The 26,905-nt window shown below is 46.5% G+C and overlaps 2 protein-coding genes across 2 annotated transcripts in view; one reads left to right on the forward strand and one right to left on the reverse strand.

Moving 5' to 3' along the window:
* The window catches only part of LOC148140874 (class I histocompatibility antigen, F10 alpha chain-like), a 275,899-nt gene that overhangs the window by 65,010 nt on the left and 183,984 nt on the right, over nt 1–26,905 (forward strand). The gene's annotated exons all lie outside the window — the stretch shown is intronic.
* LOC148140876 (class I histocompatibility antigen, F10 alpha chain-like) lies at nt 4,488–18,216 on the reverse strand. The gene is made up of 7 exons (XM_087979653.1): nt 18,165–18,216; nt 9,396–9,656; nt 8,696–8,971; nt 8,301–8,579; nt 6,191–6,310; nt 5,240–5,272; nt 4,488–4,519 (listed from the first exon to the last, which is right to left on the reverse strand). The coding sequence occupies exons 1-7, from the start codon at nt 18,214–18,216 to the stop codon at nt 4,488–4,490; spliced, it is 1,053 nt and encodes a 350-aa protein (XP_087835779.1).

Consider the following 26,905-nt stretch of genomic DNA (forward strand, 5'->3'; position numbering starts at 1 on the left):
CAGGAGAATCCTGTTATTCTGCAATGAGGCTCCGGGAATGTCCTGTACTGGGGGGCCAGGAAACCCACAAGGTCAGGAATGGACAGACACGAGGCAATCACTTCAGGGTTTAACAGTGTCTGGGAGGGTGGGACAGGGTCAGGAGGGGAGGGGAATTAGTCTGACAGGGTTCAACAGTGACTGGAAGGGTGGGACAGGGTCAGGAGGGGAGGGAAATTAGTTTGATAGGGTTTAACAGTGTCTGGGAGGGTGGGACAGGGCCAGAAGGGGAGGGAAATCAGTCTGACAGGGTTTAACAGTGTCTGGGAGGGTGGGACAGGGTCAGGAAGGGAGGGGAATTAGTCTGACAGGGTTCAACAGTGACTGGAAGGGTGGGACAGGGTCAGGAGGGGAGGGGAATTAGTCTGACAGGGTTTAACAGTGTCTGGGAGGGTGGGACAGGGTCAGGAAGGGAGGGGAATTAGTCTGACAGGGTTTAACAGTGTCAGGGAGGGTGGGACAGGGTCAGGAGGGGAGGGGAATTAGTCTGACAGGGTTTAACAGTGTCTGGGAGGGTGGGGCAGGGTCAGGAGGGGAGGGGAATTAGTCTGACAGGGTTTAACAGTGTCTGGGAGGGTGGGACAGGGTCAGGAGGGGAGGGGAATTAGTCTGACAGGGTTTAACAGTGTCAGGGAGGGTGGGACAGTGTCAGGAGGGGAGGGGAATTAGTCTGCCAGGGTTTAACAGTGTCTGGGAGGGTAGGACAGTGTCAGGAGGGGAGGGGAATTAGTCTGCCAGGGTTTAACAGTGTCTGGGAGGGTAGGACAGGGTCAGGAGGGGAGGGGAATTAGTCTGACAGGGTTCAACAGTGACTGGAAGGGTGGGACAGGGTCAGGAGGGGAGGGAAATTAGTTTGATAGGGTTTAACAGTGTCTGGGAGAGTGGGACAGGGCCAGAAGGGGAGGGAAATCAGTCTGACAGGGTTTAACAGTGTCTGGGAGGGTGGGACAGGGTCAGGAAGGGAGGGGAATTAGTCTGACAGGGTTTAACAGTGTCAGGGAGGGTGGGACAGGGTCAGGAGGGGAGGGGAATTAGTCTGACAGGGTTTAACAGTGTCTGGGAGGGTGGGGCAGGGTCAGGAGGGGAGGGGAATTAGTCTGACAGGGTTTAACAGTGTCTGGGAGGGTAGGACAGGGTCAGGAGGGGAGGGGAATTAGTCTGACAGGGTTTAACAGTGTCTGGGAGGGTGAGACAGGTCAGGAGTGGAGGGGAATTAGTCTGCCAGGGTTTAACAGTGTCTGGGAGGGTAGGACAGGGTCAGGAGGGGAGGGGGATTAGTATGATAGCGTTTAACAGTGTCTGGGAGGGTGGGACAGGTCAGGAGGGGAGGGGAATTAGTCTGACAGGGTTTAACAGTGTCTGGGAGGGTGAGACAGGTCAGGAGGGGAGGGGGATTAGTATGATAGCGTTTAACAGTGTCTGGGAGGGTGGGACAGGTCAGGAGGGGAGGGGAATTAGTCTGACAGGGTTTAACAGTGTCTGGGAGGGTGAGACAGGTCAGGAGGGGAGGGGAATTAGTCTGACAGGGTTTAACAGTGTCTGGGAGGGTGGGACAGGGTCGGAGGGGAGGGGAGTTAGTCTGACAGGGTTTAACAGTGTCTGGGAGGATGGGACAAGGTCAGGAGGGGAGGGGAGTTAGACTGACAGGGTTTAACAGTGTCTGGGAGGATGGGACAGGGTCAGGAGGGGAGGGGAATTAGTCTGACAGGATTTAACAGTGTCTGGGAGGGTGGGACAGGTCAGGAGGGGAGGGGAATTAGTCTGACAGGGTTTAACAGTGTCTGGGAGGGTGGGACAGGGTCAGGAGGGGAGGGGAATTAGTCTGCCAGGGTTTAACAGTGTCTGGGAGGGTAGGACAGTGTCAGGAGGGGAGGGGAATTAGTCTGCCAGGGTTTAACAGTGTCTGGGAGGATGGGACAGGGTCAGGAGGAGAGGGGAATTAGTCTGACAGGGTTTAACAGTGACTGGGAGGGTGTGACAGGGTCAGCAGGGGAGGGGAATTAGTCTGACAGGGTTTAACAGTGACTGGGAGGATGGGACAGGGTTTGGAGGGGAGGGGAATTAGTCTGACAGGGATTAACAGTGTCTGGGAGGGTGGGACAGGGTCAGGAGGGGAGTGGGATTAGTCTGATAGCATTTAACAGTGTCTGGGAGGGTGGGACAGGGTCAGAAGGGGAGGGGAACTAGACTGACAGGGTTTAACAGTGTCTGGGAGGGTGGGACAGAGTCAGGAGGGGAGGGGAATTAGTCTGACAGGGTTTAACAGTGTCTGGGAGGGTGCGACAGGGTCAGGAGGGGAGGGGAATTAGTCTGACAGGGTTTAACAGTGTCTGGGAGGGTGGGACAGAGTCAGGAGGGGAGGGGAATTAGTCTGACAGGGTTTAACAGTGTCTGGGAGGGTGGGGCAGGGTCAGGAGGGGAGGGGAATTAGTCTGACAGGGTTTAACAGTGTCTGGGAGGGTGGGACAGGGTCAGGAGGGGAGGGGAATTAGTCTGACAGGGTTTAACAGTGTCAGGGAGGGTGGGACAGTGTCAGGAGGGGAGGGGAATTAGTCTGACAGGGTTTAACAGTGTCAGGGAGGGTGGGACAGTGTCAGGAGGGGAGGGGAATTAGTCTGCCAGGGTTTAACAGTGTCTGGGAGGGTAGGACAGTGTCAGGAGGGGAGGGGAATTAGTCTGCCAGGGTTTAACAGTGTCTGGGAGGGTAGGACAGGGTCAGGAGGGGAGGGGAATTAGTCTGACAGGGTTCAACAGTGACTGGAAGGGTGGGACAGGGTCAGGAGGGGAGGGAAATTAGTTTGATAGGGTTTAACAGTGTCTGGGAGAGTGGGACAGGGCCAGAAGGGGAGGGAAATCAGTCTGACAGGGTTTAACAGTGTCTGGGAGGGTGGGACAGGGTCAGGAAGGGAGGGGAATTAGTCTGACAGGGTTTAACAGTGTCAGGGAGGGTGGGACAGGGTCAGGAGGGGAGGGGAATTAGTCTGACAGGGTTTAACAGTGTCTGGGAGGGTGGGGCAGGGTCAGGAGGGGAGGGGAATTAGTCTGACAGGGTTTAACAGTGTCTGGGAGGGTAGGACAGGGTCAGGAGGGGAGGGGAATTAGTCTGACAGGGTTTAACAGTGTCTGGGAGGGTGAGACAGGTCAGGAGTGGAGGGGAATTAGTCTGCCAGGGTTTAACAGTGTCTGGGAGGGTAGGACAGGGTCAGGAGGGGAGGGGGATTAGTATGATAGCGTTTAACAGTGTCTGGGAGGGTGGGACAGGTCAGGAGGGGAGGGGAATTAGTCTGACAGGGTTTAACAGTGTCTGGGAGGGTGAGACAGGTCAGGAGGGGAGGGGGATTAGTATGATAGCGATTAACAGTGTCTGGGAGGGTGGGACAGGTCAGGAGGGGAGGGGAATTAGTCTGACAGGGTTTAACAGTGTCTGGGAGGGTGAGACAGGTCAGGAGGGGAGGGGAATTAGTCTGACAGGGTTTAACAGTGTCTGGGAGGGTGGGACAGGGTCGGAGGGGAGGGGAGTTAGTCTGACAGGGTTTAACAGTGTCTGGGAGGATGGGACAAGGTCAGGAGGGGAGGGGAGTTAGACTGACAGGGTTTAACAGTGTCTGGGAGGATGGGACAGGGTCAGGAGGGGAGGGGAATTAGTCTGACAGGATTTAACAGTGTCTGGGAGGGTGGGACAGGTCAGGAGGGGAGGGGAATTAGTCTGACAGGGTTTAACAGTGTCTGGGAGGGTGGGACAGGGTCAGGAGGGGAGGGGAATTAGTCTGCCAGGGTTTAACAGTGTCTGGGAGGGTAGGACAGTGTCAGGAGGGGAGGGGAATTAGTCTGCCAGGGTTTAACAGTGTCTGGGAGGGTGGGACAGGGTCAGGAGGAGAGGGAAATTAGTCTGACAGGGTTTAACAGTGACTGGGAGGATGGGACAGGGTTTGGAGGGGAGTGGGATTAGTCTGATAGCATTTAACAGTGTCTGGGAGGGTGGGACAGGGTCAGAAGGGGAGGGGAACTAGACTGACAGGGTTTAACAGTGTCTGGGAGGGTGGGACAGAGTCAGGAGGGGAGGGGAATTAGTCTGACAGGGTTTAACAGTGTCTGGGAGGGTGCGACAGGGTCAGGAGGGGAGGGGAATTAGTCTGACAGGGTTTAACAGTGTCTGGGAGGGTGGGACAGGGTCAGGAGGGGAGGGGTATTAGTCTGACAGGGTTTAACAGTGTCTGGGAGGGTGGGACAGGGTCAGGAGGGGAGGGGAATTAGTCTGACAGGGTTTAACAGTGACTGGGAGGGTGGGACAGAGCCAGGAGGGGAGGGGAATTAGTCTGACAGGGTTTAACAGTGTATGGGAGTGTGGGACATGGTCAGGAGGGATGTGAAAATGCTACAAATAAATCTAGAGAATATTAATCTGAATAAATTTCAGTCAGAGAAAAGTTGACATGTCACTTACTGAATCATGAAGAAGCTGCACCAGAGATATCAGAAGCTGAGAAAATAAAAACAGAATGTGAGAAGTTATATCAAATATAAAATGAGACAGTGTGAGATATTCTCTATCACTCACTGGACCCAGGATTTAATCACCCTCAGCACTAACTAACCAGACTCTCCGAGCCCACCCCCCAGTGGGAATTAAGGGTGAGTGAGTGGAGGGAGGGGCAGTGGGGGAAGAGAATGGAGGGTGACAATTCGAAGGAGAGACACTGGGGACATGGAGTAGAGAAACAGGACGATAAGAGAGTGTTGGCTGAGAAACAGCATTGTGAGGAGACGGACCCATCACCCTGAGCAACACCCTGGCAAATATAACTCTACACTCTAATAGGGGCAGCACGGTGGCTCAGTGGTTAGCACTGTTGCCTCACAGCACCAGGGACCCATGTACAATTCCCACCTCGGGTGACTGTGCGGAGTTTGCACACTCTCCCCGTGTCTGTGTGGGTTACCTCCGGGTGCTCCAGTTTCTGCCCACAATCCAAAGGTGTGCAGGTCAGGTGAATTGGCCATGTTACATTGCCCATAGTGTTAGGTGTGTTAGTCAGGGGTAAATATACGGTAGGGGAATGGGTCTGGGTGGGTTCCTCTTTGGAGGGCCTGTGTGGACTTGTTGGGCTGAAGGGCCTGTTTCCACACTGTAGGGAATCTACTCTACACCTCCCATTACCTTCTCCATCATTCCCAACACTCTGTCCCCTCAGTCACTTACTGAGAGGTGTTGTGTAGGTCCCATTTGGTGAACCTGCAGAAACAAAATAAATGTCCATTAGGATGGGGAATAATCCATTCTCAGAGAGTGAGAACACAACAAGTGTGAGGGGATGGAGATTGATGTGGGGGTGTAGGTATTGGACTCGAGTGAACACAGTCAGAAATCACACACGACCCCAAGTTACAGTCCAACAGGTTTGTTTGAAATCACAAGCTTTCTGAGCATAGCCCCTTCCTCAGGTGAAGTGAGAGAGAAGCTCACAGACACCAAACTTATCAGCAGGGAGATCAAAAGATCATCCAAATGGGGTGAGTGGAGTCTCTGCAGGTGATCACAAATGTCAGATGGTGGGAGGAAAGTGTCAACAGCTGGATAACAAGAGAAGGGATGATCCAGAATCCCATTAAATGGGGCAGAGAGATCATTCCAAAACATTAAAAATACGGTGGTACTGGAGACAAACCAAATGCCTGGAATAACATGATCGGTATCAAAATCACACGCCGAGGGTAAAACCAAAGTAATAAGTCATCCAAAACTGTACAAACTCATTAAGGGAGAGAGATCTTCAAAATTTATCAAGGAGATGGTGCCCAAACAAGGCAGGAAGGAAGGTTTTGCAGGGATTGTGTCAGAAATCCTCATTCCCACACTCCCGTCCATCCTTACACTTTATGGAGATGCAGAAAATCCCTTCCATTCCATTAATATTCAGTCAGTGAGGATCTGATTGGGTGCAGTGGGTATAATGATCAATATTAGACCTGGTCTGGGCTGATCACATAAAGGAAGATCAGACAGGGAACGAGACGTGTTTATACGTGTGGATCTGTGTGTGGGAATTCAATCAGTTCCATTCCCCACAATGCCCTGTACTCCCAGTACTGGAGACTCCCCCACACTCACTCTGTCCCCTCAGTTCTACGTTCTCCTTTCTCTGATTCTTACCTCTCTGTGACCATTTCCAGATGATTATTCCGACTATCCCGACAATAACAGCCAATAGAATGACCATTGATGCAATGAGACTTCCAAGTTGGGAATGCAGCCAATTGCTTTTCAGATTTTCTGAAACACATTGGAAATATATCAGGATTCTCTCTGTTCCTGGATTTATTTCTCACCCTGTGTTGATTGGGAACAATTATAACTGCTCCGAGCTGTTGGGAATTGTTGGGATTGGTTGAAATGCGGGTTTGACCCTCTCCCGATTTCACTCTCCAGTGAAGTCACCAAGGATCCCATTGATAGGGGTATAAACATCGTGTTGTACCTGTCCTGGGGGTTACCTCCCCAGACAGTTCAGTTCCCATTCTCCCTAATATCTCTGTGTCCTGTCCTTACTAGTGCTGGTGGGGTAGATCGGCCTTGGGTGAGGTGAAGGAGTGAGGGAATGGTTGGAGGGGTGTAGTTCAGTCTCCCAGAAGGCACTTCCTCAGTGGTTGGGCAAGGGGCAGTTTGGGAACTCACTGGTGAGTGTTGGGGATGTTGAGTACCAATGGAATGGGGTTTGGGTGCCACAGTGGGCTGGTGAGGGGGCCTTGTTAGGGATCCAGTTGTGGAGTTCTGTGTTGTGTCCCAGTTGTCTGTCCAGGGTGATGCACTGCGAGTCTGACAGACGTCTGGAGGCGGTGAGCTGGTGTTGGTGCTGGGGAGAGGTCAAGTGTTGGTTGCAGAAGGTCAGGTCATGTATTTTGAGGGGATGGAGTCAAAGAGTTAAAGAGTCACACAACAAGTGTGTATGTTCAGTCCAACTTGCCCACACTGACCAGATATCCTCGTCAGTGTGTGAATGGAGGGATCAGCAGTACGTTTGGAGATGGTCGGTTTTCCAGCTCTCTGGTGTTAGGGACCAGACCAGGCCCCCTCAAAATATCTGAAGAAGGTAGTCTAGATCTGAACTGCTTCTTATTTTAAAACTGGATGGGAAGTGCAGTGTTCCAGATGCAATGCAAGTGTTCAAACAACTCAATGTTAAGCAAAACACAATTTATTTAAACGCTGTAATTAAAATACAAACAAAAGAAAAAGGAAGTTTGAATAACTTAACAATTGAAAAATGTAACTGAACATAGTACCTATTATTAATTAACTGTTGCAATATTGTAACATCCTATAAACACCTTGGCAAAAAGGTAAATTCAGACACAGATTCTTACATGCAGTTCTCCAATCCAGGAGGAAACAATATCAAGAAAAAAATGCAGACAGTAGAAGCCAGGTGACATTCACTGAAGCTGCCAACTCTTTTGAGACCCCAAAGGCTTCTGACGTAACTGAAAAAAACCAAACTAAGAATTCTGGATCTGTGAGAGCTGGCCACACCCATTCAGACTGCTTCTATTGTTCCAGCTTAAATAAAAACTCCAAGGCCTCACAACTTGTTTACCTCAGTCATGATCAGCAGCAAGTTTGGTGCCTCTGCCTTACAACCTCTCTTCAAAACAAAAACTAGGACACCAACAACCTTTTAAAGTGGCAGCATCATCACACTAGGAGTTAAAGAAGCTTCCAATCCCTAACCTCAGAACCTGAGATCTTTCCAGAGGGTTCCGGATACAGTTTGAAACTTCCCAGACAAATCCCATTCAGTGAGTCAGGAATTCTGAGGGGTCCAGACCCTCCTCTCTCAAGGTGTGTCCAGTCTCTGACTGTCTGGCTGCTGGACAATCTGGGCCCATGTCTGGTGCTGAAGCCTGGAAAACAAGCAAATCTTCTTGTAATTCTGGTGAGATTATTCCGGAGTGAAATCGATGAGAACTTCACCAATAACAGGGCTGTGGGAATCTGGAATCCCCAAAAGGTGCTGGAAGTTTGGGATTTGGAGACCCTTTCAAACTTAGAATTGAAATCTTTAACACAATTGAGACCAACATGACATATCAACACAGGGAACAAGGTGGGTAGTTGCAAACAAGGAAGTGAAAAAGTGTCCTCTAAATAGTTTCATCTGTCACATGTATATATACACACACACACACACACACACACACAGACACACAGACACAGACACACAGACACAGACACACAGACACAGACACACTCTCCAGTCCCTTACCCCACTGATAGAGCTGGGCCTCTGCCAGACTGCTGTGTTCAATGTGACAGGAGTATTGATCCTCATCCCCAGCATTGATCTCAATCTCTTTCTGGATCTGATGGGTCCCATTGTGGTTTGGTCGTATCCCCGAGGATTGGGTCTCAGACATGACCTCTCCATTCCTTAGCCAGGTCACCTCGATGTCTACAGGATAAAACCCAGTGACCAGGCAGGAGAGAGTGAGCGGCTTGTCCTGGCCATTGGGCTCCCTCCTGGAGATGAACACTTCAGGCTGAACTGTGATGGGAAAGGGTAAAAACACAAACAATAGACAGACACTGAATGGAATGGGAGAACGGTTTCATAGATCAGTGAGGTTAGATCAGAACATGGAACAGAACTGAAATACATACCTTTCCTTGTGAAATAATCCTTTCCAACTTCCAGATATCTGTTTAAATGTTCAACAGATGTTTTTTGCAGATATGATTCCCAATAGTAGTTCCAGGATTGATCTGAATTCCATTTCTCTTTATTGATCACTGCAAAGTGATTTGCGGCAACCCATCTCATTCTGTCTGGCTCTAAACTAATGTGGTCCTTTCCATCAAATCCAAATCTCATCGATCTCTTCACAGAGCCATCTTCACTGACCTCAACAGAATGTATCCATTGGAGAGTGTGAATTCCTGTCAGTGACCAGACAGGGATCAATCATCAATAAATAATAGATAATCACACACTGTCTGATCAGAGGGAAAGGGGATCAAATATCAGATGGAAATAGGAGATGAGGGTCACAGTCTGATCAGAGGGGAAAGGGTTCCAATCTCAAGTTAAAGTTGCAGAATTAGTTGACAGTCCTCATTTCACTTTACATTCCAAGGTCAGTGCTGGGGGATGGACTGAGTGGAGTGACCCAGGGATCAGTGCTGGGAGATGGACTGAGTGGACAGACCCAGCGGTCAGTGCTGGGGGATAGACTGAGTGGACAGACCCAGGGGTCAGTGCTGAGAGATGGACTAAGTGGACAGACCCAGCGGTCAGTGCTGGGAGATGGACCGAGTGGAGTGACCTGGGGGATAATGTGGACAATTGATGGTGAGATTTTACCTGAAGTCTGGTTTGTCCTTTTCATGATCGATTTCAGATTCCCCTTTGCCAGCCTGGTGTGTGTGATCGCCTGATCTGTAGCATCATCCCAGAATTTCACACTGAGTGAATCAGCCAGGAACTGCTGCCTGGGGACACAGCGACGGGTATCACTGTCAAAGTAACCTGTTTGTATTCCGTTGACCATCGCAACAACAGTGACTTCAGGGAAATCTTGTTCTCCTGAGACAATTGTATATTTTATAGTTCGTGAGTTAGTCTCTGTAATATAAACAGTTCGAGGAGCTGGTTATCAAACTGCAGAACAAGCACTGGAAGGGAAACTGGGAGGGAGAGGAACTAGCAAACAAGACAGAATGTGGCTGGTGGGGGGGGAGGAAGAGAGACTTGGGGGATAAGGAGAGCCAGACTGGGGAGGGACAGAGATTGGGGAGGGACAGAGACTGGGGAGGGACAGAGACAGGGGAGGGACAGAAACTGGGGAAGGACAGAGATTGGGGTGGGATGGAGATTAGCATTGGAAAATAAATACTGGGGATGGGGGAGAGAGAGATACTGGGAAGGAACTGGGAAATAAGGAAGGGAGACTGTACAGCATGGAGGAGGGACACTGAGGAGTGAGGAGAGAATGTGGAGGGTTTGGAAATGAGATAAGGAAGGTCAGAGGTGAAGAGAGAGCATTGGGATGAGGACAAAAGAGACTGGGACCTGGAAGAATAGAATGGGTGGGGTTACAGATCGAGAAGGGCGAGAGACAGGCGTAGAAGGCAAAGATATTGCAGAGGAGGGAAAGGGATTGGGAGGAGCAAAGGGACTGATGAGGGGATAAAGACTGTGAAGGAGGGGGAGAGAGAGAGATTACACAGGACAGAAAGAAACTGGGATGGGGAGCGGGGTGGAGGGGTTGAGACCAGGGAGGGAAATGAGACTCTGGGGAAGGTTGGATTAAAGATTGGAGAGGGGATGAGAAAGAGGCTGAGGGTAGGGAGGGGATAAGAGCTGGGAGGAGGTGGAGAGACTCAGGAGGAACAGAAAGAAAGAGAGAGAGAGAGACACTGGGGAGGGGAAAGAGAGAGAGAGAGAGAGAACAGCGGGAAGGAAGAGAGAGAGATTGTTGGGAGAAAGCAAGAGACGAGGACGTTTACTCAATGATTTGGTTGATATTTCCTAGTTCTGCCATTGGATGTTAAAAATGTCCAATTTCGCTTCATTTATCCCTGTCATTTAAACAGGAGCTGTGCCACATCATTTCATTCGGTATTCGAACTGGGGATTGCTTCATTAATTGGGAGGCACTGGTGTTGGACTGGGGCGGACAAAGTTAAAAATCACACAACACCAGGTTCCAGTCCAATCGGTTTATTTGGAAGCACTAATTTTCGGAGAGCTGCTACTTCATCAGGTGATTGTGGAGAATAAGATTGTAGGACACAGAATTTACAGCAAAAGGTTACAGTGTGATATAACTGAAACCATATATTGAAAAAGACCTGGATTGTTTGTTATGTCTCACACACAGACGGACACACACAGATACTCCTACACACACACACACACACAGACGGACACACACAGACATTCCTACATACACATACACACACACAGTCGGACACACACAGACACTCCTACACACACATAACACACACACGAGCACACCCACATGCACACATACACATATAAGTTTGTGGGTGAATTTGTACTTGCAGAATTACATTGTACTTTGCTCAAAAACTGCATGAATCCATGTAAGAGTCTGTAAATCCGTTTTTAGATTTGAATCATTCTGACCATTGTGGCACAGACATTCTCACACAGGGAGTTTACACCTTCAATACCTTATCTGGGCCGTTTGTTAAAAGGCACTTGAGGATGTAATTTTTAAAAAAAATTAAAACACTATTATCCCCTCAAGACTGATGACTAAACTTTGTGATCTCAGACTGAGCCCCACTCTCTGAACCTGACCTGTTTCCTGACCCACAGGCTATAATCAGTGAAGATTGGGGACAATATTTCATCCTCACTAACACTTAATTCTGGAGCCCCCCAGGGGTGCGTACTCAGTCCCCTACACTACTCACTGTATACCCATGACTGCGTCACCAAATACCAGACTAATGTCATTTACAAGTTCGCTGATGACACCACCACAGTCGATCGAATCTCAGATGGCAATGAACAGTCTACAGACGGGAGGTGGAAGACCTGGAAAAACGGTGCATTGAGAACAACCTAACTCTCAATGCCGGCAAAACAAAGGAACTCATTATTGACTTTCGGTGGGATGTTACTCATGCCCCCCTATACATTAACAGCACAGAGCTGGAACGAGTGGAGAGTGTCAAGCTCCTGGGAGTGGTCATCCACAACAAGCTTTCTTGAACTCTTCACATGGATGCACTGGTTACAATGGCCCAACAACGTCTCTTCTTCCTCAGGCAGCTGAGGGAATTTGGCATGATGCTCTGCCAACTTTTATAGGTGCGCCATCGAGAGCATTATGTCTGGATGTATCACTACCTGGTATGGCAACTGTACCATTCAAGATCGGAGACGGTTACAGTGAGTGGTGAACTCAGCCCGGACAATCACAAAGGTCAACCTCCCATCTTTAGAATCCATCTACCAGGCCCACTGTCAAGGAAAGGCCACCAGCATTCTCAAAGATCCATCCCACCCTGGCAATGTTTTTGTATACCCTCTGCCATCAGGAAGAAGGTACAGAAGCCTGAACACATTCACCAGCTGGTTTTGAAACCATTTCGACCCGACTGCTGCTAGAATACTGAATGGACTCACAAACGCGGAGCATTTGCCTGTACCTGTGTTTTTGTTTTGCTGCTGTTTTAATTATTATTTGCTTATCTATGCTACTTAACTCTGTGATCTGCCTGTATTGCTCACAAGACAAAGCTTTTCACTGTGCCTCGGTACACATGACAATAAATTCAATACAATTTTGCTGTCAGCCCTGAGCTGTTCAGTTCCCTGACAACCAATCACCTTGCTGTTGGCGGGCAGAGGAGCCCTGTCATTACAACTGGCCATGAGGCCACAAACCAATCAGCTTCACTTTAAACCACCCCTCAGCCCCAGTTTACTGGTGGACTGATCTATATGATATCACTCAGGTTTATCTCATCGAATATGAGTTCCCTGATTGTGGCTGTTAACCTCATCCAATCAGGAAGCCCCAGCTGACAGATATAAACAGGAGGGTCAGGGGTTCTGTCCACTCGAGGAGCTGGCTCCGTGCTAGCTGAGTCACTGTCATGTGCTATGTACCTGTAAATAAAGGGTGATTCCAGTTTGGGGGGAGAAAGTGGAGTCCCACACTAGTGTTCTGGAATTAAACATAGGAAATGAGAGAGGCATGGGAATAGATTTGGCTCAAGTAGATTGGGCAGGAAGGCTAAAAGATAAGAGAGTGGATGAGCAGTGGCAGTTGTTTTCGGGGCTAGTAAAATTCCTCACAACTAAAATATATCCCAGTGAGTAAGAAAGGTGGTAAGGCGTTGGGGGGTTGGTGGGGGGAGGGGGGGGGGGGGTGTGGGGTGGAGGGCAGGGGGTAGAAGGTCAAAACCTTCCATAGCTAAGAAAGGAGGTCAAGGACAATATAAAGTCAAAAATGAAGGTCTACCATATTGCAAAAGCCAGTAGCAGGTTGGAAGCTTGGGAAACTCTCAAACATAAGCAAAGGGATACCAAAAAATTAATAACAGGAGCTAAGGTAAATGAAGAAAGAAAATTGGCACAAAATATCAAAAAAGGAGAGCAAAGGCTTCTATAAGTATACAAAAGGGAAGAGAGTCGCTGATGTGAATGTTGGTCCCTTGGAAGGTGAAACTGGAGAGTTAATCGTGGGGACAACTGAAATGGCAGAGATGCCAAAGCAATGCTTTGCCCCAGTTTTCACAGTGAAGGACCATTCTTATTGGTTCGAGTCAGAGGCAATAGAAAGGGTAGAACGTAAAACAATCAGCATTGATCAGGAAAAGGTACTCAGCAAACTATTAGGATTGTGAGCAGACAAGTCCCCTGGGCCAGATGGCCGAGAGCCGAGGGTATTAAAGGAAGTGATGGTGGAGATATTGGATCCATTCATTACAATATTCCAAAATTCCCTCGACACAGGAAAAGCTCCCATGGATTGGAAAAATACTAATCTTATTCAAAAATTATAGACCAGTTAGTTTAATATCTGTTGATGGAATCAATTATCAAGGAAGCAATATCAGGACAGGTGGCAAGTCAGAATGCGGTCCATCAGAGTCAGCATGGGTTTATGAAGGGCAAATCATGTTTGACCAATTTGCTAGATGGCTTTGAAGATGTGAGAAGCAAAGTAGATAATGGGGATCCTTTAGGTGTAATGTATCTGGACTTTTGGCAGGTATTTGATGAGGTGCCGCACAAAAGGATAATATGGGATTATGGGTAATTTATTATCTTGGGCAGATGACTGGCTAATGGACAGAAGACAGAGAGTCGGGATAAATAGGGTTTTTTTCCGGATGGCAAAAGGTTACGAGTGGAGTGCCACAGGGTTTGGTCCTTGGGCCCCAGTTATTGACAATCTACGTTCACGACTTGGATATAGGGAAGGTTGCCAAAAATAGGCAGGACGGTAAATTGCAATGAGGAAACAGGAACCTTACAACAGATAGGGTAGGGGAGTCAGCCAAAATGTGGCAGATGGAGTTTAACCCGGATACGTGTGAGGTCATGCATTGGGGTCGAGCAATGGGAAGGTGACCTTTTATCTACATGGGCAGAGACTTGTGATGCTGAGGTACAGAGGGAGGTGGGTGTCCTCATTCATGAGGTACAGAAAGCTGCATGCAGGTCCAGCAGATAGTAAAGCAAGTGAATGGAATGTTGTCTTTCCTAGCTCAGGGAATAGAATATAAAGGGAAGGCCGTATTGTTGCAGCTATACAAGGCATTGGTGAGACCGCACCTGGAGTATTGTGCACAGTTTTGGTTCCCTTATTTGAGGAAAGATGTAATGGCATTGGAGGCAGTTCCCAAGAGGGTTCATGAGATTGATCCCAGCGATGAGGGGTTTGTCACATGAAGAGAAATTGACCAATGTAGGCCGATACTGTCTGGAGTTTCGAAGAATGTGGGGAGATCAAATTGAGGTTGTCAGGATGATAAAAGTCATGGATAAAATGGATGGGGAATGGATGCTTCCCCTTGTGGGGCATCCTCGGACGGGAGGTTGTAGGATGAGAGGGAGCAAATTTCAAACAGAGTTGGGGAGAAGCGACTTCTCCCAAACGGTTGTGAATCGGTGGGATTCATTCCCCCAAAGTGCGGTGGATGCTGGGACAGTGAGTAAATTTAAGGAGGAGTGAGACAGATGTTCAATTGGTAATGGGGTGAGGGGATATGGGGAGAAGGCAGGAAAATGGGGGTGAGGAGCAGAACAGCCATGATGGAATGGCAGAGCAGACTTGATGGGCAGAATGGCCTAATTCTGCTCCTAGATCTTATGAACATGTGACTTGGTGACAGGATCCCAGCCTTGGTGGAGATATTTCAGCTGAAACCAACAGCTACACAAACAGGGTTCACAAAAGGTATCGAATTCCTTACTTCCAAAATGTGCAGCCATCCTTGTAAATCCCTGCTGGAAAACAGGGCTTTCCCATTTCAGTCCACAATATTAAAAATCACAATAAAAATACACTGTTTTTACACATTTCAAACTGAGTACCATCCACACCACAGCTCACATTTTATTATTGACAGAGACAAAAAAAACTGCAGGTGCTGGGAATCCAAACCAGAGAGGCAGGAGGCTGGAAGAACACAGCAAGCCAGGCAGCATCAGGAGGTGGAGAGCTCATCGTTTTGGGGATAACCCTTCTTCAGGACTTGGGGTGGGTATGGGGGGAGCTGCAGATAAAGGGGGTGGCCCCTCTTGTCCTCACCTACCATCCCGCCAGTCTCCACACCCAGCACATCACCCTTAAACACTTCTGCCAACTCCAACTAGACCCCACCACCAAGAACATCTCCCCCTTCCCAAGCAACATCTTCCCCTCCCCAACCCTCTCTGTTTTCCACAAGGACCATTCCCTCCAACATTCCTTGCTTTGCACCACTCTCCCCACCAAACCCCCGAACCCTCAGATACCTCCCTGTGCAACCAGAAGAAATGCAAAACCTGCTCAACACACCCCTCACCTCAATCCAGGGCCACAAACTGTCCTTCCAGGTGAGACAGAGGTTCACCTGCCTCTCTTCCAACCCAGTTTACTGCATCAGGTGCTCCCGGTGGAGTCTACTCTACATCGGGGAGACTGAACGTTAGCTTAGGGAATGGTTCACCAAACGTAACAGATCATTTCAATATCCCCAACCACTCCCTTTCCAACATGACCATCCTCCCAGTCACCGCCCATTTCAATTCCCCCAACCAGTCCCTTTCCAACATGACCATCCTCCCAGTCACCGCCCATTTCAATTCCCCCAACCACTCCCTTTCCAACATGACCATCCTCCCAGTCACTGCCCATTTCAATTCCCCCAACCACTCCCTTTCCAACATGACCATCCTTGGCCTCCTCCATTGCCAAAATGAGCCACAGCGCAAATTGGAGGAACGACATCTCATCTTCCACCTGGGCAGACACCAGCCCGGAGGACTCAACATCGAGGTCTCCAGATTTCAATAACCTCCCTCCCCATCCCCGGACTCACTTCCCAGCTCTCCCACTGGCCCCTGCCATCAACGGGATACATACCTCCCATTCACCAACCAGGTCATATCCTCTATCTGTCTTTACCAATCCCTACTTCACCATCCTTCCTCCGCCTCCTCATTTATCTGTAGCTCCCCCCGAAATCGACCCCCAATCCTGAAGAAAGGCTATATGCAAAACCTCGACTTCTCTACCTCCTGATGCTGCCTTGCTTGCTATGTTCTTCCAGTCTCCTGCCTGTATATTTCACATTTTGTTATTGCCTTCCAAGAAAATGAACATATTTACTGTTAAGAAGGGTGTAGGTTTGCTTGCTGAGCTGTAGGTTTGATACCCAGATGTTTCACTACCTGGCTAGGTAACATCATCAGTGGCGACCTCCAAGTGAAGCGAAGCTGTTGTCTCCTGCTTTCTATTTATATGTTTGTCCTGGATGGGGTTCCTGGGGTTTGTGGTGATGTCATTTCCTGTTCGTTTTCTGAGGGGTTGATAGATAGTATCTAGATCTGTGTGTTTGTTTATGGCGTTGTGGTTGGAGTGCCAGGCCACTAGGAATTCTCTGGCATGTCTTTGCTTAGCCTGTCCCAGGATAGACGTGTTGTCCCAGTCGAAATGGTGGTTTTTTTCATCCATGTCTAGGGCTACGAGGGAGAGAGGGTCGTGTCTTTTTGTGGCGAGCTGGTGTTCATGTATCCTGGTGGCTAACTTTCTTCCTGTTTGTCCTACGTAGTGTTTGTGGCAGTCCTTGCATGGAATTTTGTAGATGACGTTGGTTTTGTCCATGGGTTGTACTGGGTCTTTTAAGTTTGTTAGTTTTTGTTTGAGAGTGTTGGTGGGTTTGTGTGCTACTAGGATTCCGAGAGGTCTTAGTCGTCTGGCTGTCATTTCTGAGACTTCTTTGATGTGTGGTAAGGTGGTTAGGGTTTCTGGCTGTGTTTGGTCTGCTTGTCATGGTTTGTTCCTGAGGAATCTGCGGACTGTTTTCTTTTGAGGATCCGTTCTTCTTGAATACGTTGTATAGGTGGTTCTCCTCTGTTTTCCGAAGTTCGTCTGTGCTGCAGCGTGTGGTGGCTCGTTGGAATAGTGTTCTGATACAGCTTTGTTTGTGTGTGTTGGGATGGTTGCTGGTGTAGTTAAGTATTTGGTCAGTGTTTGTCGGTTTTCTGTATACGCAGGTTTGTAGTTCTCCGTTGTCCTTTCTTTCGACTGTGACGTCCAGGAATGTGAGTTTGTTGTCGGTTTCTTCCTCCTTGGTGAACTTTCTGCCTGTGAGGGTGTTGTTGATGATGTTAAATGTCTCTTCTATCTTGTTTTGTTTTGTGATGACAAAAGTGTCATCTACGTAGCGGTCAAAATTCCATGCAAGGACTGCCACAGACACTACGTAGGACAAACAGGAAGAAAGTTAGCCACCAGGATACACAAACACCAGCTAGCCACAAAAAGACACGACCCTCTCTCCCTCGTAGCCCTACACACGGATGAAAAAACCACCATTTCGACTGGGACAACACATCTATCCTGGGACAGGCTAAGCAAAGACATGCCAGAGAATTCCTAGAGGCCTGGCACTCCAACCACAGCGCTATAAACAAACACATAGATCTAGATCCCATCAACAACCCCTCAGAAAACGAACAGGAAATGACATCACCACAAACCCCAGGAACCCATCCAAGACAAACATATAAATAGAAAGCAGGAGACAACAGCTCCACTTCACTTGGAGGTCGCCACTGATGATATTACCGAGCCAGGTAATGAAACGTCAGGACATCAAACCTACAGCTCAGTGAGCAAACCTACAACCTAAACCTCAACCTGAGCTACAAACCTTCACAAACCTTGCACTGTTAAGAAGCTTTTAGATTACGAACCTGGACACAAATCCCAGAGTCTCCCAGACTGTGCTGCCTTCAATGTGTAAAAGATCAGGCTGACTGTATAACAGGCGGCTGATCAAATATCCCCCATTTCTAACTCTCACCAAGAGATTCACATTCACCCAGACACACAGAGAGAGAGAGAGAGAGTGGAAAGCTGAATTCTGTACTTACCGGGAGAGACCCAGGAAAAACACAGGGAGATGGAGAAAAGGATCAGCAACATTCTGTGAATCCACTCTCCCTATTCCAGTCAGGGATTGGGAATAAAAAGTGATTGGAAAATATCTGCTGTTCACAAACTGAAAAATTAACAAAATAAACATTCTTTCCTACCCATGATGCCATTTCCCGATCGACAAAGTAATTTGATCATTTGCTGAACTTGAAGTTGCCGAACCAGTCTCAGTCCCAGTCTCAGTAAAAAACCCAATAAAGAGGTGAACAGATTTCTGTCACCAGTTCCCAGGGAGATCAGACACAGACAGGTTGAGTTACTCGCTGTGAAACAGACACAGGGAAAACTGACCTTTCTCCCGTTGGCAGGACACAGGGTGTGGGGTCTTTGTGGGATACCCTTCGGTGGGTCAGGGTGAACTTGTTGGGCCAAATGGCCTGTCCCCATACTGTAGGGAGTCTATGAATCCATGATTCTAAAAACAGCCGTCTCAAGTTCATATGAGCTTGTACCAGAAGCTGAAAGAAAACAATTTCAAAATCTAATGGAAGAACTTGGTCAAAGTTTGAAAAATTCAAACAAAGTAACATTGCGAAGTGGATAAGGCCATGAAAATAAATCAGACACATATCACAGTCTTGGAGAGACTATTTTGTTGGAGTTCAAGAATTCACTTTGTGAAGTATTGGCAACTCATGATGAAGAGCAGAGAGTTAAAACTGCGAAGAATTTCCTTGTGTTATAAAGTGGAGGTTGACCCTGCTCGCCCCCCCCCCCCCCCATCCCCAAAGAGGAACACCTCACCTCATAATCTGTAAAAGGGGGTTTGCAGAGTGGTGTACCTCAGCAACTTCAAGTGGTTCAATAAAATAAATCCCTGACACTCACTTTAAAATCAACTCGGTACCATCTATTTATCTCACTCGAACAGTGAACAAATTAACTAAACTATTAACAAGCAGAATTAATCCCGATTAACTTCTAACTATTCCCAATTACAGCAAGATTCTAATGGTATGCTGTTCCAATAAAGAACAGTCCCACTTATACATAAAAATATTTAGTCTCTCAAAATTACATCCATGTTACGTGCCTTCTGGAATGTTCTGTGCCTTCTCCAACAATTCTTCTCAGGAATATTAACTGGCTGTACCACTGGTACCATTTTTATTTTCATGGCACTTTCTCTGAAACATAAATGAGGCTGTGAGAGCCAATGATTCTCTCTTAAGAGCTGAGGGCTGTTGGCTCTGCTGGAGGGCAGTAAGCTCTGGGGTCTTTATCCAACTGCCCCCTACCTTCATCTCCTTGATGACATATCAATATTTCACACAATAGGATTGGTCCTCTGTTGTTAAAATCATCAGCCTTAAATTTAATAGATTTTTGGTATCTAAGTCACTGCTCAAATTAATTGGCTAAATTCAAAAGCCAGTTGTATTGAAAAAATAACTGGTGTTTAGCCTGCTAACTGTATAGCCTTTCAATATAGTGTTTCAATTTGGGTGCTGTCTGTGGATTTGCAAACCTTCAAGCTGCTGTTCACAGACATCCATTTTAAATCTCTAAACATGGAAAAAGCACTAGATTTTTAAAGGGACCAAGCAATGCTTTCCCCCACCCACCCCTCGCCTTTTACAAATACCAAATTCTAACTTTCTACCTTCCAATCCACAAGTACTCTCTTCAACTTTGCAGCACTTGTGCGAGGAAAGTTTCCTCATGTTTACCAAGACGAGTAGGAAAAGAAATTAAGATTTTTAGAGATATGGGAGCAAGTCAATCTTTGCTAGGGAGAGATACAGAGATGTGTAATTAGAAAAAGTATTGCTAGAATTCATGGAGTCCATGGTGAGAAACATAGTGTTTTTTCATGTAAGGTGAAGTTAGAGGGTCTGATGAAAAGTGCTGGATGGAGTAACAGAGAAATTCTCGGTTCCAAACAGTTCATTCTGGAATGATTCTTGAATGTGTGATAACAAGGTCACAAAGCCACAGGTTGAACAGAAGGACAGATCAAAGAGAAAAGATAAGCAAGTTAAAATTCAATTATCAGAAACTATATTTATTCAATTTGTTGAGAAAAAGCAAGAACTGTTGGAGAACAAAGCATACATTTTGTAGCTCAGAGATGTTAGCGAAATTACAACAGAAAGGTGGAAAGATAACACAGTTTTACTGAAAAGGTGAATCTGCGCCTGTCCCACAATGTCACTCTCTTAAAAATGAAATGTTGATGAGGAAATGGAGACCATCACATATTCAAGTGGATGAAAAATGGGCAGAAGCTCATCAAGTTGTATTACTGGTGTGTGATATAAAGGAGGTATTGTGGGTAGCACCATGAGAGTTACCAGTAGGAGGTCATTTGGAAGTAAGGAAAATAGAAGTTTATTTTTATTGGCCTGGACTGCAGAAAGATGTTCGGCAAAAGTGAGGACTGCAGATGCTGGAGATCAGAGGCAAGGTTACAGTGGTGCTGGAAAAGCACAGCAGGTCAGGCCGTATCCGTGGAGCAGGAAAATCCATGGTTCTGGCAAAAGCCCTTCAAAATGTTGTTGCATTTTGCCAGACATGTCAGGCATGTCAGATAATTGGAAAACTCATTTATTGATCAAACCAACACCCTTAATACCTATTCCAGCATTTGATGAATCTTTTACAAAAGTTTTAATTATTTGCATCAGACCCAACCCTAAAACAAAAAGTGGGGATCAATATTTGTTGACCATAATGGATGTGTCTCTGAGATTTCCAGAGGCCATTCCAGAATGAGATAGCATGGCTGAAAGGAGTGTAGAAGAATTACTCAGTATTTTTCCCTCATTACAGACAAACCGTAGAAATGCAATTGGAACAAGGATCAAATTTTACATCAAAGTTATTCAAGGAAATTATGAAGAGATCAGGCATCTAAATAATTTAAATCAATTGTGTACCATCCAGAAATGGGGGAGTATTAGAACAGTGACATCAAACTTTAAATTGAATTGAATTTATTGTTACGTGTACCGAGGCACAGTGAAAAATTTTGTCTTGCGAGCAATACAGGCAGATCACAGACTGAAATAGCAGAAATAGTAAATAATAGGTAAACAGCGGCTAAAACAAAAACACAGGTACAGGCGAATGTTAAGAGTTTGTGAGTCCATTCAGTATTCTAACAGCAGTCGGATAGAAACGGTTTTGAAACCAGCTGGTGCATGTGTTCAGGCTTCTTCACCTTCTCCCTGATGGTAGAGGTTATAGAAAAACATTGCCAGGGTGGGATGGAGCTTTGAGAATGGTGGCGGCCTTTCCTTGACAGCGGGCCTGGTAGATGGATTTTATAGATCGGAGATTGGCCTTTGTGATTGTCCGGGCCAAGTTCACCACTCTCTGTAACCGTCTCCGATCTTGAATGGTACAGTTGCCATACCAGGTTGTGATACATCTAGACAGAATGCTCTCGATGGCACACCTATAAACGTTGGCAGAGCGTCATGCCAAATTCCCTCAGCTGCCTGAGGAAGAAGAGACATTGCTGGGCCTTTGTCACCAGTGTGTCCACATGAAGAGTCCAAGAAAGCTTGTTGTGGATGACCACTCCCAGGAGCTTGACACTCTCCACTCGTTCCACATCTGTGCTGTTAATGTGTAGGGGGGGCATGAGTAACATCCCACCGAAAGTTAATAATGAGTTCCTTGGTTTTGCTGGCATTGAGAGTTAGGTTGTTCTCAGTGCACCGTTTTTCCAGGTCTTCCACCTCCCGTCTGTAGACTGTTCATTGCCATCTGAGATTCGATCGACTGTGGTTGTGTCATCAGCGAACTTGTAAATGGCATTAGTCTGGTATTTGGTGACACAGTCATGGGTATACAGTGAGTACAGTAGGGGACTGAGTACGCACCCCTGGGGGCCTCCAGTGATGAGTGTTAGTGAGGATGAAATATTGTCCCCAGTCTTCACTGAGTGTGGCCTGTGGGACAGGGAACTAAGGATTCAGTTGCAGAGAGTGGGGATTAGTCCAATATCAGTAAGTTTAGTCATCAGTCTCGAGGGGATAATAGTGTTGAAGGCTGAACTGTAGTCAATGAGTAGGATTCTTATGTAGCTGTTCTTGGAGTCAAGATGCTCTAGGGACGAGTGAAGGGCAAGTGACATGGCATCTGACGTGGATCTGTTGGTCCAATGGGCAAATTGGAGTGGGTCAAGAGTAGTGGGGAGCCGAGAGAGGTTGTAGATGTCTGAGAAGACCTCTACCAGTTGATCTGCGCATGATCTGAGTGCACGGCCTGGTACTCTGGTCCCTTCACTTTGCTTGGATTCACACGCAGGAAAACTGACCTGACCTCTGATGCAGCGACGGTTTGGAGAGGTTCATCAGTACTTGTTGGAATAGGTGTTACCTCTCCACCAGAGGTCTGCTCAAAGTAAGCATAGAAGGTGTTGAGACGATCTGGGAGGGATGTGTCATCGTCTGCTATCTTGCACTGTCTCTTTTTCAAGCCTGTGATGTCATTCAGCCTTTGCCATAGTTGCCGGGTGTCTGTCTGGGTCTCGAGTTTGGATCAGTTTTGGTCCTTGGCTGTCTTCATGGCTCTGTGAAGGTCACACCTGGATTCCTTATATTTGAGTGGGTCTCCTGATGTGAGGCCTCACACCTGGTTTTTAGCAGGTTCTGTATGTCCTGATCCATCCAGGGTTTCCTGTTGGGGAACACCCGGATTTCAACACTATCTTGAGGGCAGACAGTCAAGACCATCCAAGGGATTGTGTTATGAACCAGACCAAATCCCCTCAAAATATTCCGAAGATAGTCTGGACACTAACTTTTTCTTATTTTAAAGCTCAACATGAGATGCTGCATTCCAGATGCAATTTGATTGGTCCATCTACCGGATTTAAAGCAGAACACACTTTATTCCCCCACTGTAGTCAAAATACAACAAAATAACAACTCTATTAAAAACATAACAGAATAATTGAAGCAATAACTATTAGTAATTAACTGTTCCAATAGAGTAATATCCCATAAATATATTCTTGGCAAATTGTAAATTCAGAAAACAGACTGTCTCACATCCAACTGCAATAACAGGAGGAGAACCCCCAGCTTTTGGCTGTAACTGAGAGAAGGATAAATAGATTCCACGTCTTCAAAACCCAACAGCAACTGTTGAAAGGTATAAAAAAATCCTGGTTCTGTGGGAGCTTGACCCCACAGGGTCATTCAGGCTGCTTCTATTATTCCAACTTATAAAAACCCCAAGGCCTCACAAGCTGTTTACTCTCACGGCTCAGCTGGACTGCTCACTACCTCTGCCTTAAAATCTCTCTTCAAATAAAAACCAGGGTAAAATCCATCACTTAATGCCACAGTGTCATCACAACTGGGAGAACAAAATTGTATTTGTATATTTTTGTCAATTTGGGATGTACCTAATAAATCAGCTAAATTTGAATTTGTATTCGGACATGAGGTGGGGGGACCATTTAAATTAATTCAGGAGATATTGAAGAGTCAATATTGAAGAGACTAAGTATTAGGACAACATGATAAATATTAGGGAGAAATTAAATAGAGTGGGTGAGTTGGCTGAACAGTGTGTAAACCCAGCACACCACGTAGTGATTCAGGAAGCAAATAAGTGCTCAGACATGTGTAGTTTTGCTAATGGGGATAAGGTGATAGTGTTCCTGTCAGTGGGAGGTGAACATTAAAAGGCAAGGGTTAGTTGGCTTTATAGAATCAAAAGGAAATTGAGTGAGGGGAATTATTTGATAAGAATGTCAGGTCGAAAGGAATCTGGGTGGGAATTTGCTCAGAAGGTGTTTGAGAAGGAAGAAAAGTGAGATGAGAATGGATACTTGTTACAACTCACAGGGAAGGCCCAAATCCAAATGAGTCTGAATTTGATTTTCCTCAAATTAAATTGGACAATGAGGAAATTTGCACTAAATTACTGAGTTCCCTTCCAGAGGAAAATCAAACTGACCTGAAAGTCTGATTGCAATCACATAAAGATATAGCTGTATGTGAGAATAAGCCAGGAAGTAGTCAAGTAATTGCTCATGGTGGAAATGTAGGAAATGCTTTTCCACTGAAGAAGCATTCTTGTAGACTTAATATTCTCAAATTTGTAAAAGTTCCAAAAGAGTTTGAAAACATGCTCAGCGATGACATAATTGAATGAGTTGCAGTGAATGGAGCTCACGCATAGTGATGGTACCAAAACCAGATGGTACCCAACAATTTTGTGTGGACTATCGAAAATACAATGCAGTGATGGAACCTGCTTTGTCCCCTATGCCAAGATTGAAAGATTATATTGAGAAGGTGGGACAAGCAACTTACATTTCTCAGCTTGAACTACTCAGAGGATACTGGCAGGTGACTTTAACTGAAAGAGTGAAGGCAATTGTGGCTTATATGACAGCGAGCAGCCTTTACCAGTTCAAAGTGATGTCTTTTGACACGAAAAATACCATATTTTGAAGACTAACTAAGAAGGCCATTTTGGGATTGTTCGATTGTGTGGTGTACTTGGATGATCTTGTCATTTTCAGACACATGTGGAAGGATCATTTGGAGTATCTCTCAGAATTGTTTCATCAACTTCAGAAGGCGTGCTTGGTGCTAAACCTGGTGAACAGTGAGTTCACAAAAATCCAAGTCATGTTCTTCCGGCATATCATTGGACAGATGGCCCGATAAGCTGTGAAAGGAAAGGGTAATGGGGAGCTTTCCATACAGTGGACAAAAAGAGGGCTGAGGAGTAGCAGATGGTGTTTAATTCAGATAAATGTGAGGTGCTGCATTTTGGGAAAGCAAATCTTGGCAGGACGTATACACTGAATGGTAAGGTCCCAGGGAGTGTTGCTGAACAAAGAGACCTTGGAGTGCAGGTTCATAGCTTCTTGAAAGTAGAGTTACAGGTAGATAGGATAGTAAAGAGGGCGTTTGGTATGCTTTCCTTTATTGGTCAGAATATTGAGTACGGAAGTTGGGAGGTCATGTTGCAGCTTTGCAGGACATTGGTTAGGGCACTTTTGCAATATTGCATACAATGATGGTCTCCTTCCTTTCAGAAAGATGTTGTGAAACTTGAAAGGCTTCAGAAAAGATGTATAAGGATGTTACCAGGGTTGGAGGACTTGAGCTATAGGGAGAGGCTGAACAGCCTCGGGCTGTTTTCCCTGAAGCGTCGGAGGCTGAGGGGTGACCTTATAGAGGTTTACAAAATTATGAGGGGCATGGATAGGATAAATAGACATGGGCTGGAGGAGTCCAGAACTAGAGGGCATAGGTTTAGGGTGAGAGGGGAAAGATATAAAAGAGATCTCAAGTGCAACGTTTTCACATGGAGTATGTTACGTGTATGGAATGAGCTGGCGGAGGAAGTAGTGGAGGCTGGTACAATTGCATTTAAAAGGCATCAGGAAGGTTAAATGAACAGGAAGGGTTTGGAGGGATATGGGCCGGGTGCTGACAAGTGGGACTGGATGATGTCAAGATAACTGGTCAGCTTGGATGTGTTGGACCGAACTGTCTGTTTCTGTGCTGTACATCTCCATGACTCTATAACCGGTTTTTATCCAATGATTGAGATAGATTTTTCTTGGGAATGTGCTTCCACAAATTGAACAGTGGATCCCAGATCCACTAGGTCAGAATCCTGATTCTTCAGGTGAGACTTTCCCCAGGAGTGACTCCATCCAGTGTCAGCAAGGTGATGGCTCTCACAGTTGAAGGGATCTTCAGGGCTGGTTTCTCTCACCCTTTCTCATCTTCAACAACTTGTTCCCAATGACAAACATCTGTGTTGCTTTGTGTCAGAGTCACTTTTAAACGGACATTATAATCTTACTGTTCACTCTGAACTTACTCAGAAAAGACCATCTTCAGGATTGGATCCTCAGACACTGGAACCACATGAGCTGAACATTGTCACCGTGATTCATGGTCCGAGTATCGATAGCTGGTAGCTCAGCTTTTAGATGGACTTTAGTGTCAGGATCTTGTTTAACCACCTGATCTCCATTGGCAGTGTCAGGTAGCTCAGGGGAAAGTGATTCCAGATCATAATATGGTCTGAATACATGATGCACATTTCACAGACAGAGAGCAGGATCCTGTCAGTAGATGGATTGCACAGAGTGAGAGAGAAAAGGCAGAGAATGAAAGGGAGATGGACAGATATAGGTCAGTGTTAGATATGTCAGTGTGCACTCATACACAGCTCACTCAGGAGTGTAGAAAGATATACACGGATGGGGATAAGTACAAAGGCAGAGACATCTGTTTGCACCCACACACAACATACAGATGGAGATACACACACAGATATAGATACAGTGTTAGATAAAGATACCCAGTGATGGTTCATTATCTGGATGGCATTGGTCCTTCATTGTGCAATGATGGAGATGTTAGGAAGGTAAAATTCCAGTCTACCACAGAGTGGTACCCAGATCTCATTAACCACGAGCTCTTCAAGAACACTTCCACAGCTGTTTGAAGGGATTGACACCATGAACCATTGACTTTTCAGACAGGTATAGTATGATACTCCCCACAGCTCCTCCAGTTCCATCTGAGAGATTAAATATGACCATCCTCTTTCCTGGTTGGAATCTCCAGGACTTGGTTGGTCAAGTGGTTAGTTGAGGAAAACCACACGAGAAGCTAATGAGAACAGGCTCTTGTTTTAAACAGGACTGAGTTTACTTCATGGTAACATCTCCATCCAGGAT

This window comes from Chiloscyllium plagiosum, unplaced genomic scaffold (genome assembly GCF_037043375.1).
Source record: "Chiloscyllium plagiosum isolate Xiang-an unplaced genomic scaffold, Cpla_swu_hap1 HiC_scaffold_35, whole genome shotgun sequence".
Taxonomy (NCBI): domain Eukaryota; kingdom Metazoa; phylum Chordata; class Chondrichthyes; order Orectolobiformes; family Hemiscylliidae; genus Chiloscyllium; species Chiloscyllium plagiosum.

Bases quoted from the DNA above. Each gene is read 5' to 3' on its own strand.
- LOC148140876 (XM_087979653.1), bottom strand. From the start codon at position 18,216: ATGTTGCTGATCCTTTTCTCCATCTCCCTGTGTTTTTCCTGGGTCTCT. The intron at 5,273-6,190 runs GTAAGAATCAGA...TTGTTTCTGCAG, and splicing joins CTGGAAATGGTCACAGAGAG to GTTCACCAAATGGGACCTAC. The intron at 4,520-5,239 runs GTAAGTGACTGA...TTATTTTCTCAG, and splicing joins GACCTACACAACACCTCTCA to CTTCTGATATCTCTGGTGCA.